At 38.7% G+C, this 15,080-nt stretch overlaps 1 protein-coding gene across 1 annotated transcript in view; it reads right to left on the reverse strand.

Annotated features, from left to right (window-relative positions):
- LOC107707771 (gastrula zinc finger protein XlCGF57.1-like) overlaps nucleotides 1-10,556 on the reverse strand; it is a 132,956-nt gene extending 122,400 nt beyond the window's left edge. Inside the window, exons 1-4 of the mRNA XM_016511872.1 lie at nucleotides 10,503-10,556; nucleotides 7,410-7,559; nucleotides 6,968-7,004; nucleotides 4,980-5,889 (exon numbers count right to left, since the gene is read on the reverse strand). Of these exons, the coding sequence (XP_016367358.1) occupies nucleotides 4,980-5,889; nucleotides 6,968-7,004; nucleotides 7,410-7,487 (1,025 nt within the window). The 5' untranslated portion in view covers nucleotides 7,488-7,559; nucleotides 10,503-10,556. The remainder of the gene's footprint in view (nucleotides 1-4,979; nucleotides 5,890-6,967; nucleotides 7,005-7,409; nucleotides 7,560-10,502) is intronic.
- Nucleotides 10,557-15,080: the final 4,524 nt, after the last annotated feature.

Genomic DNA, 15,080 nt, shown 5'->3' on the forward strand with positions numbered 1-15,080 from the left:
TATATTATAGCCTAGAGCAGGGGTAGGCAAGTTCGGTCCTAGAGAGCCGCAGTCCTGCGGAGTTCAGCTCCAACCCTAATCAAACACACCTGAACAAGCTAATCAATGTCTTCAGGATTACTAAGGCAATAGGCAGGTGAGTTTTGTTTTCAGGGTTGGAGCTGAACTCTGCAGGACAGCGGCTCTCTAGGACCGAACTTGCCTACCCCTGACCTAACCTAAGTCCCCTGAGAACCTGACACCTTGTACTTCTGGAGACTCCAGGTAGGTTGTAGTTTTGGAAAATGGTGGAACTGGAGACTAAATGGTTCCTGATTAGGGTGACCATACGTGCCATTTTCCCAGGACGCGTCCTGGCCAGGATTTCTATATTGCCTAAAATATCTAGGTTTTGGCTTTGTTTGCGTGTGCAGACCGATCGGTGTATGACATCAAAATACCATACAGACGGTTCCTTATGCTTTCAAAATGCTCTCGAGGTATTTTTATGTCATACACCGATCGGTCTGCACACGCAAACAAAGCCAAAACCTAGATATTTTAGGCAATATAGAAATCCTGGCCAGGGAAAATGGCACGTATGGTCACCCTATTCCTGATGGTTTCACACCTTCACCTTAATTCTTTTGCAGTTAACATGTCTCTTTTCTTCTCCACCTGTTTTTTCTGACCCTGCTGACCCAATCAGCATTTCGCTGTCCAATGGTCATGCCTTAACTTTGCAATTTCTAGTATTGCATCTTTCTCATGGTGAACCTTCTCACTCCTTAGGGTTGGTCCTGCCATGGTTGCAGAACACAGGAGGCTCTAGAAGTGCTAATTAGAATAGTGGCATCAGAAAAATGAAAATCCCCACCTGTAACATGAACAGCAGGGAAGGACGTTGGCTGAGTACTATCACAAGAAAACCCCACTTGGGGCTCCGCATTAAAACCAGGAGCATTCTGAGTACAAGCACTCACGCTGCTACCCCCTGGAGGACGCACTGATAACCATTTATCCAATATTGTGTTGTGTTTAAAGGGGTCATATGATGCGATTTCAATTTTTCCTTTCTCTTTGGTGTTACAAGCTCTTGGTGCATAAAGAAGATCTGTAAAGTTGCAAAGACTAAAGTCTCAAATCCAAAGAGATATTCTTTATAAAAGTTAAGAGTCAGCCACGCCTACCTAAAACGGCTCGTTCTAACACGCCCCCACATGTCTACTCTTTCGGGCTTGAACTGATGGTAAAACTAACGACATTATAACTAACGTCTTGATATTTACTTTGAAAGCTGAAGCTCTCGATTATGGTAAGGGGCGTTACATTTCCGACGCGTGCTTGTGGTGTTCAGCCAATCACAATGCACTGGGTCAGCTGGCCAATCGGAGCAGACTGCGCTTGTCAAAGGAGGGGGCTTTGTAGAAAACGAAGCGTTTGAGAGAGGCGGGGCATAGAGGACCTACAATAATGTACAGTATTTGAAAAATAATGTGTTTTTTGAACATTAAAGCATGTCAACATATTCTGTTATACCAAATACACAAAATAATGATCTTTAAAATAGCATCATATGACCCCTTTAATACTTCAGTTAACTAAGTGAAAGTGGAGCAGGTACTTGCTTAGCAAAATTTGTCTGTAGGCATGTGTGGTTGCAGGTGTCAACATTTTGTGGATGAAACCACAAAGCTGGCGTGAAGGTATGTATAATTACAATATAAAGTAATTGTGAGTGTTATTGTTATTAATATTATTTTCTAAAATAAGGTACATGTAATATAAAAGTACATATATGACGAAGATGTTTCTGCAACAGCTCCAGCTCTCTGACGCGCGGTCTATACGTCAGTGTCCAAATTCGTACACTTAATTCCATTCACTACTATCTGATATAGTGCACTCAATTGCCATACACTATATAGGGATTAGTGAATGAGTGAGTGATTTTGGACACAGCCTATATCTATAGGTAACAAAGATATTTTAACAAAAAACTTTTTTTTTTGAAGGGCCATTGATTAATTTTGCCTGGGGCCCCCACTTAATTTAGTTTCGCCTCTGTGAAAAAATTAAGTGCAAAAGTAAATCATAGACATTGCCATATTCAGTAACATGCTAAAACTATTCAGAGAGTTGTCATGATTGAAATATATATTAACCAACAATTGTCAACCTTATTTTGTTCAATGGCAGGTTATAAACCAATGTAAAATGTACATACATACCATTTTTCATGAAGCAAGTCCATATGAAAACAATTTTAGCTGATCTTTCATCATCATCTTCTTATAAGAGAAAATTATGGTTTTATTAAACATCGGTGCAATGAGCAAAACAGGGAGGGGTTGCGGTGATTTACACCAGTTTGGGTTAATTTAAAAAGAACATTTTTTAACACAGTGATTTAACAGTCACCAAGTTGTGGATAACACCAGCACTGCTATTTTATTAACTTATAATGTTAAAATAACACCAACACTGTGTATTTTATACTGTCTTTGGTGATATAACTCTAATAATTCCCCTTCTAGGGAATTCGTGCTGTGTCCTCTAGCAGACACTATGGGGAATGCTGCCAGCATGACCGGTGTTTGAAGCACATGTGCAAAAACTCCAATCCTATTGGTTCACGTGGCCCGTGACGTCACAGGTGGGTGCCGGAAGTATAAAGGGGCACCTGCTGAATACTTGTGTCGTCTTCATGAGCCGTCTGTCTGTTAGCAGTGTGTACTATGTCTCTGAAACCTGGCGAGCGTTGATGACTTGTGTGGTACGTGCCTGGAGGAGGAGCACGCATGTTCGGTGCTTGAGGGTTCCGAATGCGCGCATTGTGAGAAATTCACTATGCAGAAGCTCCAATCACATTTGTCTGTCTTCTCGAGGGAAGAGGGGCAAGCATCTGCGCCTTGCGGGTCGGGTACGGCGAAAACTCGATTCATGGAGATCGCAGGTCGAGCTCGCTGAAAGGTTAGAGAAAGGTTTGGATCTTTCAAAGACTCAGCCCGCAAGCTCAAGTGCGTCTCGTATCTAGACACTCTTTCATTAGAGTCATCTGATCCCGATAGCGCGCTGCTGGGCTCTTCTAGTCAGAATGATGATGAAGAGATTGATGTGGTTGGTGACAACAATGAAAGTCCGAGCGCTGAGTTGTCATCAACCTCCCCCAAACTACACATACAGGGAAATTCTGGAAATGATGGATCATGCTACTGAGCAGCTCGATCTTGTGTGGTTGCGTGAAAAGCCTAAGCCTGTTCGCGGCCGCCTGGATGAGCGTTTTTTGGCCAGTCTTGATCGTCCCGCCACCGGGAGTCTTCCGTTTCTCCCAGATCTCCACTCGGAGATATCTAAATCCTGGGGGAAACCGTATTCATATCGGCTACATCTTTTTCAACACACTGATTATGCTAATGTTGAGGGTGTGGCTAAACAGCTGCCTTCAGGACGTTCATTCCTCAGTGCTCTAAATCCTCATTTAGAGGGGCAGATCTGTCTAGGGCTGAGGCTCATAGACAAGATCAGAAATCTAGCGTAGCTAACCGCGCCCCTCCTCCCTCTAGGAGTCGGCAGTGGAAGGCCAATGCTAAAAGAGGGAAGAAGGATCTCAAGGACTTGCTAGATAAGAGACGCGGTGATCGCCCACGTCCTGAGGCTGGCACTTCCTGATCATTCTCTTCCCCCTTCCTCTAGGAATTGTTATGGCAGGATGGGCTTACTTAATACAGCTATCTGAGGCTAGCTGTCTTAGCTCTTTCCTGAAAACATAGCTACCCTCAGATAGCTATGTGCTTGCTCGGTGTTCACTCCCCTGTTAGGGTTTCTAAGTAGTGGTCTCCTTGAGCCCTCCTAGTGTTTCCCCTCTTACGGTTGAAAGTAGACAGCCCACTCTCTGTGGTCTGAGCAGTTTCAGTCGGTGCCCATTCCTGGGTACAGCTATGTGCTAGCTCAATGATTGCTCCCCTTCTTAGGGTTTTTAAGTAGCGGTCTCCTTGAGCCCTTGCTTAGTCAGTGCTATCTCCCTTGCTAGGGTTGTAAGCAGATAGCACACTTTCTGTGGTTTAGGAAGTTTTGAAGGATGGCTATCTGAGGCTAGCTGTATATGGTTTATCTACAAGCCTTTCATGAGATTCTTAGGATATAGCTATCTGAGGATAGCTGTATTCTAGCTCAACAGCTACTTAAAGCCCAAGCTTACTTCTTCATCATCATTCTGGTTCTCCATTTCCCAAGTTAAGTGAGCAGCCTAGGGCGTCAGTGGCTTGGCCCCTTTCTGAGGAAAGGTTAGGTGTATGTCTGTGACTTCTTTGGTATCTCGCCAGGTGAACAGGTATGTGCCTCGGCACGGCATAGTTGGCATTTCGTTCATTTCCCCTATAAGGGGAACATCTCGGGTTACGCATGTAACCATGGTTCCACGAAAGGGAATGAGAAGCTGCGTCCCCTCACCATGCCTTCGGCCTGCCTGTTTACATCTCCTTCAGACAACTAGTTGGTGAAGTATTCAGCAGGTGCCCCTTTATACTTCCGGGCACCCACCTGTGATGTCACGGGCCATGTGGACCAATAGGATTGGAGTTTTTGCACATGTGCTTCAGACAACGGTCAAGCATTCCCCATAGTGTCCGCTAGAGGACACAGCGTCTCGTTCCCTCTTGGGGAACCATAGTTACACGCATAACCCGAGACATTGTGCTCTGTACTGATTTAATTATTTCAGGTCCCCTTCTATCGGATCGAAATTTCATTTGAATCAAGCTCAATCAGACTGATTGAGGTGTTTACATGACAGCTTCTCAGATTATTATTGGATTATTTGGGAAAACGTAGGTAGTGATGGCACACTTCTCTCCAGTTATTTCATGATTCTTAAGGTTTTTCCTGTCTGTGAAACTCATTCCATACTGACAACATCTAAAACACTTCTCTTAAAGTGAATCTTCACATGTTGATTAAGGGTTACTTTTCGGCCGAAACTCTTTCCACACTGATCACATGTGAACGGCTTCTCTCCAGTGTGAATGACCATGTGAGTCTTAAGAGATCCTTTTCGTGTAAAGCTCTTCCCACACAATTTGCACGTGTGAGGGTTTTCTCCAGTATGAATTCTCATGTGGGAATCAAAGGATGGTTTATGTCTGAAACACTTTCCACACTGAGAGCATGTGTAAGGCTTCTCTCCAGTGTGAATTCTCATGTGTTTTATGATGTTCCACTTTTTAGTGAAACATTTTCCACACTGTTTGCAGGTGTAAGGCTTCTCTCCAGAGTGAATTCTCATGTGGCTTATAAGGTTCGCTTTTTGACTGAAACACTTTCCACACTGTTGGCATATGTAGGGTTGCTCTCCAGTGTGAGTTCTCATGTGGTCTTTAAGGATTTTTTTCCCATTGAAACCCTTTCCACACTGTTGGCATGTGTAAGGTTTCTCTCCAGTGTGAATTCTCACGTGGTCGTTAAGGATTTTTTTCCCACTGAAACACTTTCCACACTGTTGGCATGCATAAGGTTTCTCTCCAGTGTGAATTCTCATGTGGCTTGTAAGGTTTCCTGTGTGACTGAAACTTTTTCCACAGTGAGGGCAGGTGAAAGGCTTCTCTCCAGTGTGAATTCTCATGTGGATTTTAAGGTTTCCTGTGAGACTGAAACTCTTTCCACACTGAGGGCAGGTGAAAGGCTTTTCTCCAGTGTGAACTCTCATGTGGTCATTAAGGTTTTTTTTCTCACTGAAACACTTTCCACACTGATGGCAGGTGTTAGATTTGGTCTTCTGGGCTCTTTTTCGTGAGGACATTTTTTCAGTCTTTACAGATTTTTTTCCAGTTATGAAATCATGAAGTTCCTCATTCTGATCCTTCTCTTCCATTTCATTCAGTTCTTGTCGCTCCTCTTTTGGTGGCATCGTGTCTACAGTGGAAAAAAAGAAATACATGTTAACCTTACATTGTAGAAGGTGACAATAACACACTGTTTTCCAGTAAAATTGTACTATATTGTAAAAAAACAATGCATTCTGGGAATTGTTTGCCATTTCCATGTACTGCAAATTACTTTGTTGAAAGGGAAACAGGTAAATTTAGCTAAAAGGGAATTACTAATTATATTTATAGTGAATTTTGACAGAAACAATGTTTTACGGCTGATCAAATTATTGGTAACGATTAATTGAACGGCCATAACTATCAGCTCTGCAAAGGATATTATATCCAAAGTATAGTGAAAACACTATTTATTAGAACTGTAACAAGATCAGCAGTTTAAGACATTAACTTGTAAGCACAAAACACAATACTTCTCTTTTAATACATACAAGACTTTATTGGACATACAGTATTTAAAGACTTATGTCATGATGGTAGAGGAGCAGCAGGTATGTAGTAAGCTCGCAAGCGCACTGAAAGAACGCAAAAAGCTTAAAGGCAAAAAGAAAAATTTGTTTTTGTCATGAGTTTTTAAACTCAGCTGTTAGACACATCCTTACTGGTGTCCTGACCAATTAGACATTGTTTTAGCTGGCGGGGTGACTATGTTTCTCCTCCCAATACATAAATCAACATGTTATCTTAATAGTCACATGATCTGAATTTTCCCGTTCTTGCAGAGTATAATTTAGACATGATTCTATAATTCTATAATTAAGTAGAAGATATTGGGTTTAATATTATACAACTTAATTCTTTTATTCAGACTACTTCTGTATAACTTTTCCTAATTTAACATGTCATAGTAACAAATGCCCAACTTCTAAGTAAAATCTTCTCAGCTGCACTTGAAGGCAGCATTGTAGTATTTTTCTGGTCATGTGATCTCATGTCATGTGACATGTCTGTTCACATGATGTGACTCACTCCATGAAAAATAAAATGTAATTAGGACACTAGTATATCATTCTTCAAAAATATAATTCATTCCTGTAGAGCTGGACAAGCTGGACATTTTAATAAGAATCAAATGAGTGAGTTCAGCTTTGAGAAGGAAAACCAACCTGTTTGTTCCTCAGTATCTTCATGTTTGACTCTGAAAGCTTCTTCAGTCCTCGTGTCTTCACTCTCCTCTTTAATAAACGGCATATCTGTTTGTTCCTCAGTATCTTCATGTTTGACTCTGAATGTTTCTTCATTACTCGTGTCTTCACTCTCCTCTTCAATTAACCCAATCTCTGTTTGTGTCTCAGTATCTTCATGTTTGACTCTGAAAACTTCTTCAGTCCTCGTGTCTTCACTCTCCTCTTTAATAAACGGCATATCTGTTTGTTCCTCAGTATCTTCATGTTTGACTCTGAACACTTCTTCATTCCTCGTGTCTTCACTCTCCTCTTTAATGAACACCATCTCTATTTGTTCCTCAGAATCTTCATGTTTGACTCTGAATATTTCTTCATTCCTCGTGTCTTCACTCTCCTCTTTAATAAGAGCCATCTCTGTTTGTTCCTCGGTATCTTCATGTTTAACTCTGAATGCTTCTTCAATCCTCGTGTCTTCACTCTCCTCTTTAATATACGCCATCTTAATAATAGTGTGTCACGTGGATCTCAGCTGCTTCAGAAGGAGTTTTTATGTGTGTTTTGACACTTTGTCCTGTTTAAGATGAGAATAATTAACAGAAAGAAAAATAAATCTAAACTAAATCTCTGGGTGCGTCTCAATCAGCTCCCTAGTTTAAGGGATAGTTCACCCAAAAATGAAAACTACCCCATGATTTACTCACCCTCAAGCCATCCTAGGTGTACAGTAGTTAGTCGAACAGAATGCCTATTACCGCCACGCTTGTGCAAATAAAAATCAGTCACATGTGAAACTCGTTCGCGAAATCACCACCAGGTGGCGCAAAGGGATGGATGACACCATTTGCTCAATAAAACAGAAACGTGATGTTTTTACTTGTGAATGAAGTTTAAAAAAATAAAATAAATGTCTAGTTTAATAATAATAATAATATAGCATTATAACATTAAATCCCGACTATATGCATAAAGGTTCAACATTTCATAAGCGGCTCTCCGCGCTGCTTCGCTAAAGATAGGTTCTTAGTCTATTTTTGATGGATGCCGCGTCCAAGCCGCATATCATTAGATAATTGAGGATGAATTTTAAATAATGAAAAAACAGCTACAAATCTTTTATCCTTGTCAATCATAACTACACTTTTAAGGCCCGGTTTCACAGACGGGGCTTAGCTTAAGCCAGGACTAGGCCATAGTTCAATTAGGATTTTAAAGTAATTTTTATAAACATGCCTTAGAAAAAACATTACTGGTGTGCATTTTGAGACAAAACAAGGGCACTGACATATTTCAAGATTAATCAGTGCAAGTTTCTTTCAGTTGAAACAGCTCAGACTTCAATTTTAGTCTGGGACTAGGCTTAAGCCTTGTCTGTGAAACCAGGGGTAAGTGTATTAACTTTGCCTGTTGGATACAACACACAAAGTAGGACATAGCAATAAACACAATTAAACCAGACAAAACAACCATTTAAGCCGGGCATACACTGTGTGATTTTCATCCGAATTTGAGCCGAATTTCGGCTCGTGCGACTCTTTTTTGAATCGGGCCGAATTTCAGCTTTGTTGTGCGTCGTTTGTCGTGCAGTGTACAGGGGGAAACGAGAAGTCTCTTCCAACAGGCAATCGGACGGTTGGATGAATTTCTAACATGTCAGAAATTTTGGTCGGCCCTCGTGAGGGTATCGCACAGTTGAAGCAGAGCTATGAACCGACTGGCCTAAACTCAGTGCTTTTTCCCTCACTGCGCCTGCGCGAAAATAGAACTTTAACCATTTAATCTTTAATGCAGCAAGAAAGAAAACAAAAAGAGGGAGATCTTTTGAAAAAATAATAAAAGCTTGGAAGAGCCAGGGCTAGACATGTCCCGGTATTCTGTAATACGATATATCACGATAATAAACATGCACGATATTGTTATCGTGGGTACTTCAAAATACCGTGAACAAATATTTATTAAATTATTCAGAGTTTTTGAACGCATTTTAAGAATTATTTTCCCATTAACTGGTTAAAATGCACAACACTGCTGTATGCTGCGTCAAAGACACATGCGCACTCTTGATGTAAACAAGCCCAACATGGATGAAGGAAGCGCACTGCGGAACGAGTACAGGAGAAGCGCTGAATGAAAGCGCACATTCACTCTCTGACAGCAGATGGCGCTGATGGAACAGCCGTAAACAAAGCTGCTGCACTACTTTCTGTTTCTGAACAGTATTTAAATGTTTTAAACAGCCATTCAGATTTGTGTATTCGCTCACCAAATACAACACCAAAGACTTGATAGGCTATTTATTTTCAAACTTTTTAATCTGGACTACAACATGCCCTAGATATTGTTTGAAAATGTTTTGATTCTTTATTGTTCATATTGTTCGTACATTAAGGCCCCATTAGTTAACATTAGTTAATTCATTAGTTAACATAAACTGCCAATGAAAAATTCTTCTAAATCATTTGTTAATCTTAGCTAATTTTAACATTTAATAACAAGTTATTGAAATCAAAAGTTTTAACTGTATTATTTAATGAACTCGAGCTAACATGAACTAAGTTGTATTTCTCTTTAAAGAATAATAGCGTCTGAAACAAATGTAGCTATTGCTCATTGTTCATGTTTATGCATTAACTAAGGTTAACTAATGAGATCTTATTGTAAAGTGTTAACTATTGTTCATTATAATTCTTTTGCACTTTAATCTGTTTGAAACATGTTTACTTTATACATTTGTGTTGTTTATTGTATTTAAATGTTCTGTTCTTGTTGAAATAATCCAACTCATTTCAGTATCGTGATAAAAAAATCTTCAGCAATTATCGCAACATGAAAATTTGATACCGTCACATGCCTATCCAGGACAATTTTTTATATATCTCTGACTGTATTTGTCTGAAAAAAGAAAGTCATATACACCTAGGATGGCTTGAGGGTGAGTAAATCATGGGGTAAATTAGTGCTACAAATTAATAAAATAAATCAAAGAGACCCTTCTTTTTTAGGCATTTATTATTTACATTTAGTATTGATTTGTAAATTAAATTGAATATATTTCACTTTCATTAAAACATTTGCTATTCATTTGTAAAAGTTGTCATTACTCATGTTTGTGTTTGTTGTTCTGTTGCATTTACACTGTTTTGAGCAGCAGGTGTCGTAAGCGTGCGGTGAATCGAGCGATTCGAATCACTGAATCGTTTTGCGAAGCAACTGATTCAAATGACTCGAAGTTTCGAAAAGCCCCGTTTCTCTCTCATCACTAACGTTACTAGCCAGTGACTGAATTCGTGTTTATGATGAACTGATTCACGATGTATGGAGCGAAATGAGACGCACCTTTTCTGTTCTTCATAAGTGGACGCGGTTTACAAGCACACAAAAAAATGTTTATTAATGTTAGATAAGCATTCATGTTGCATTAAATAACAACTGATTCGTTTTAAAGTTACTGTAAACAACCAAATAGACCGAATGTTTAATATCTATTTAAACCCTTTAAAGTCTTAAAAACACAAACCTTTCATCCGAATCACAACAGATGCAGGAACGCAGCGCAGCCCGGTGACGTCACTCCACAAAACCAAAATAAAAGTCCCGTTCACACGCTGCTCTCTAAAATCACAAACATGCATATAAATATTAAAATAGATGAGAATAGAATTTATTTTTTGGTAAAACTGATATTTAAATACATGTTGCTGAACATATTAGGATCTACTAAGAAAAAACTGCAATGTTTGGATGCAGAATCCATTTATAACATGCAACTGGACGGTCAGAATTGACTTCCGCACAGTCCCTGCCAGAAATTAGTAGCCTTTCACCTGTGTCTCATAAACATAAAGCTTTTACAAAAAGGTGGTTGTTTTCTTTATAAACACCTAGTAACCCACATGAAAAAATACTGTAGTAATGTATTTACTATAGTAAAATGTAATAAATTGTAGTACACTGTGGTATATTGTAATATTTACTACACTTTAACTTATACTACAGCATCCTCTAGTATTAACTATAGTGAGTTTGCAACTGTAGTAAAATTAAGTTTTACTATAAACTGTATATTTACTAAACTTTAAATTATACTAGAGCATACTCTAGTATTAACTATGAGTTCGTAACTAAGTTTTTACTATAGTAAACTGTAGATATACTGTAGTATATTACAGTATTTACTACACTTTATTAATTTATACTATATCATAATGTAGTATTAACTACAATGATAATCAGTTAGTTACTATAGGATACTATGAAAATACAGTGTGTTCTGGTGTTCAGTAAATGGTGCTCTGTACCACTCTGTACTTTTCGAAACCGGTACGGATAAATATAATTTGTATCGTCGTCTAAAGGACATTTTGTAAGGCAAACAATATATACAGGTGCATCTCAATAAATTAGAATGTCTTGGAAAAGTTCATTTATTTCAGTAATTCAACTCAAATTGTGAAACTCGTGTATTAAATAAATCCAATGCACACAGACTGAAGTAGTTTAAGTCTTTGACAACAATTATCAGCTCTTGCGCTACTGACGTACGTGACGCTTTGCGCCAGTCGCGTGGTCTTCAGCAAACAAACTTTAAAGACGTTGGAAGCAACAAAGTTTAAGTAACGTCAAATTTGTCCTGTTATTTTCCTACTGGTGAGATTGGATTGGGGAGCTCTCGTGGTTACAAGGAGAGCCAAATTACCCTTTCCAAATGTGGGTAGGCCTACTGAACTACCAAACAGAAGACCACACTTCCCAGCAAAGATACTGGCAGTGGTAAGTTAAGTCTCTTATTAACCTCGTCAGTTCACTTACTATCTCATGAATTATCAGTTAAAGTAAGCGCAGTGTAGTCTTTAACTACCCCATCAAATTGAAAAAGGTTAGAGAAAAACGTACTGCGCTCACTATTTATTTCTCTGTTTTTGCCACGGGATTGACATCCCTACTAGGATTTACACAAGCTTCAGTCTGGATCCAGAACACCTGAGTGCTTACAAGTTAATGTCTTTAACTGCCGATCTTGTTACTGTGTTAATAAATAGTGTTTACACTATACTTTGGGATATTAATATCCATTGCAGAATTGATGTTATACGGCTCGTTCAATGAATCGCTGGCCGACTCAGTGATCAGCTGTAAAACAGTGATTCTGTCCAAATTCCCTATAAAATCATAAATGATTCCCTTTGAGCTAAATTGACCTGTTTCCCTTACATCAAGCATATAAAAGACATAAAACACATTATTTGAGAATATAGTTGCCCTTTATACTTTAAATGATTGTCCTTTTTAAATTGTCTGTTCAAGTTTCCGTGTTTCTTTGTCTGCAATGAAACAGCGCATCTCTTTTGGAATGCAGGATCTGAAGGGAATCATGTGTTCCCGAGGTCAAGAAAGTCAGCTACGCGAGTGGTGAGTTTCCCGCTCAAACGTGTCAATGTAAATCTGTCTTCTTTGTTTATTCGATTATCAATTTATGTGTAAATGGTCATGGATACCATGGACCATCTGTTCCCTGAATGGTCTCAGACAGAGGTTGATCGAGTCACGTTAATACTGTTCTTTAGATCCGTTGTTTTTGCATGTCTGGAGAGTGTCCGGCAAATCACTCTCTTTCTGTGTCTTTTCATGGATTTATGCAAAGCAATCTTGGGTGACAAGCAACCATTTGTGGCTGACATGGTTCTCACACAAAAGGGGGTTCTTTCTCCTCCTGATTGGATGAAGTCAATCACTGCTTTATGTGTCTCTTGAGAAGATAAGCAGAGTGGAACAGGAACTGTTCGAGACAATTGGGCTCCTGGGCTGACCATTGATCAGTTTTACGACTTGCAAACAGTTAGGAGGGGGAATCTTGAGATTGTTCTGGAATGTGGAGATTCTGCAGTTTATTTGTGTCCATTCACAGAGGTCCTATAGGTTTAGATGATTTCTCTACTTGGACAAAACCTCTCCAGCCTTGGAAAAGGTCTTTCACATGGAACAGAGGATGCAGGGAAACATAAAAATGCCAATGCCAATGCCAATGCCAGCTGGTATAAATGAGGATACTGATGCTTCTGTTGAGCCCAATATACTAGTGCAGTGGTTCTCAAACTTTTTTCAGCGGCGTACCCCCTGGGGCATTTAACATTCTTCTGTTCTTCGTACTCCCTCTCTTCCACTTAGACCGCAGTCACACCTTTTCTATTAAAGGACAATATTTGCCCCCTTAAATTGATTTACAGGTGCATTTTTTACCTTTATAGAGGCAAATATTTTTGATCCTTGTTAATTGTATGTCATGTTTTATGTCATATTCTTAACATTTATTATATTAATAATACACTTAATGGAATAAAGCAATACATTATGGCAAATCGAAGTGATACTTGTAGATTTAAAAAATAAAACCGCCAATCGGTCTTTGTCAGGTGACGTCACGCTTGCGAGAACCGAAGTGCATTATGGGTGCAGCCGCCATTTGTAAGGTATCAGAGCCGGGGTAATATATCGTTGGAGAATTGTATTTTTCATTCGCTTTATTTCAAAGACAATGGTACGGTCTTGTTGTGTGAAAGGTTGTAATACTAAGTCACACGATAGAAACGGTCAAAAGCTTCACCACCAGGAACGGTTTTTTAAGTTTCCCACTTGGAAGAAAGGTTATGGACAGCATGTAGCGGAAATAACAAAGAGGCGTCGGGTGGCCTGGGTTGCAGCGGTGAGACGCAAAAACATCACTTTTGGCAACGTATCTCCGTTTATGTATGTTTGCTCTCGACATTTTCATAAAGGTAAGTAAAATATTTAAGTAACGTTGACAAATGTCATGGCTTTCTGTCATTGTGTTGTTGTTGTAAAATGTCATGCAGTCGTCATGTACAAGGTTGTAAAATACTTAATTAGTTTAGCTTTTAATTAATTAATCGCATCCAAAATAAAAGTTTTTGTTTACATAAATAGGTTATGTGTGTGTACTGTGTGTATGTATTATTTATATATAAATACACACACATCTAGTATATATTTTGAAAATATTTCCATGTTTTCCATGTATACATTTATATTCATATATATATATATATATATATATATATATATATATATATTTAATATATACACACAACATATTTTTCTTAAATATAAACATGCATGTGTGTGTGTTTAAATATACATAATAACCCTTATGTGTATTAGGTTATTCCATAATAACCCTTATTCCTCGTCTGGGATCGTGTAGAACACTTTGAAGCTGCACTGAAGCTGCAATTTGGACCTTCCACCCAGTGAACCCCACTGAAGTCCCCTATATAGAGAAAAACCCTGGAATGTTTTCCTCAAAAACCTTAATTTCTTTTTGACTGAAGAAAGAAAGACATGAACATCTTGGATGACATGGGGGTGAGTAAATTATAAGGACATTTTAATTCAGAAGTGAACTAATCCTTTAATGTTTATTGCCTCCATATATTGTTTTAGAATGTTACAAGTTGTGGAGGAATTCCGATGAGGAAAAGCAAGTCGTGTCTATTCTCAAACATATTCACAAACACAACAAAACTATATAAAGGCTATTCACACAAGCATGTTTAAACAAAATGATTTGTACTTTAATTAATTTGATACATTACTCCTTATAAAAAGAAGACACATGCCCACTAGTTACTGGCTTGATGCAGACTAATATACACATAGCTGAAGCTGATTGATATCATCCTGATCTAGTGGATCAAGGTTTATGTAAAGTAATGTGAAAATAAGCTGGGCAGTCTCAAATCTGGCCCAGTGGCTCTCAATTATAGCACGCTGCAGTTCCATTTTTCACCACAGATTTACATTGGGAATTTGTGGGGCGCTGTTGAGCTGGGGAGGGCTCAGGAACCCTCTGCTCTGCTTAGTATCATAATATATGCCTGCAGAAGCCAAATAAATTGTATCTCCTGCTAACTTTACGACTCGAAATAATCTAGAAAACGGTCCAATGTTTAGACCTTTAGGATCTAGTAACATGACATAGTTTTTGTATTTGGGATTAAATGGCAAATGTGTGTGTGTATATATATATATATATATATACACACACAGTATATATATATATATATATATATTTTTTTTT

The sequence above is a fragment of the Sinocyclocheilus rhinocerous genome, unplaced genomic scaffold (assembly GCF_001515625.1).
Source record: "Sinocyclocheilus rhinocerous isolate Xijiao unplaced genomic scaffold, SAMN03320098_v1.1 scaffold1888, whole genome shotgun sequence".
Classification (NCBI taxonomy): domain Eukaryota; kingdom Metazoa; phylum Chordata; class Actinopteri; order Cypriniformes; family Cyprinidae; genus Sinocyclocheilus; species Sinocyclocheilus rhinocerous.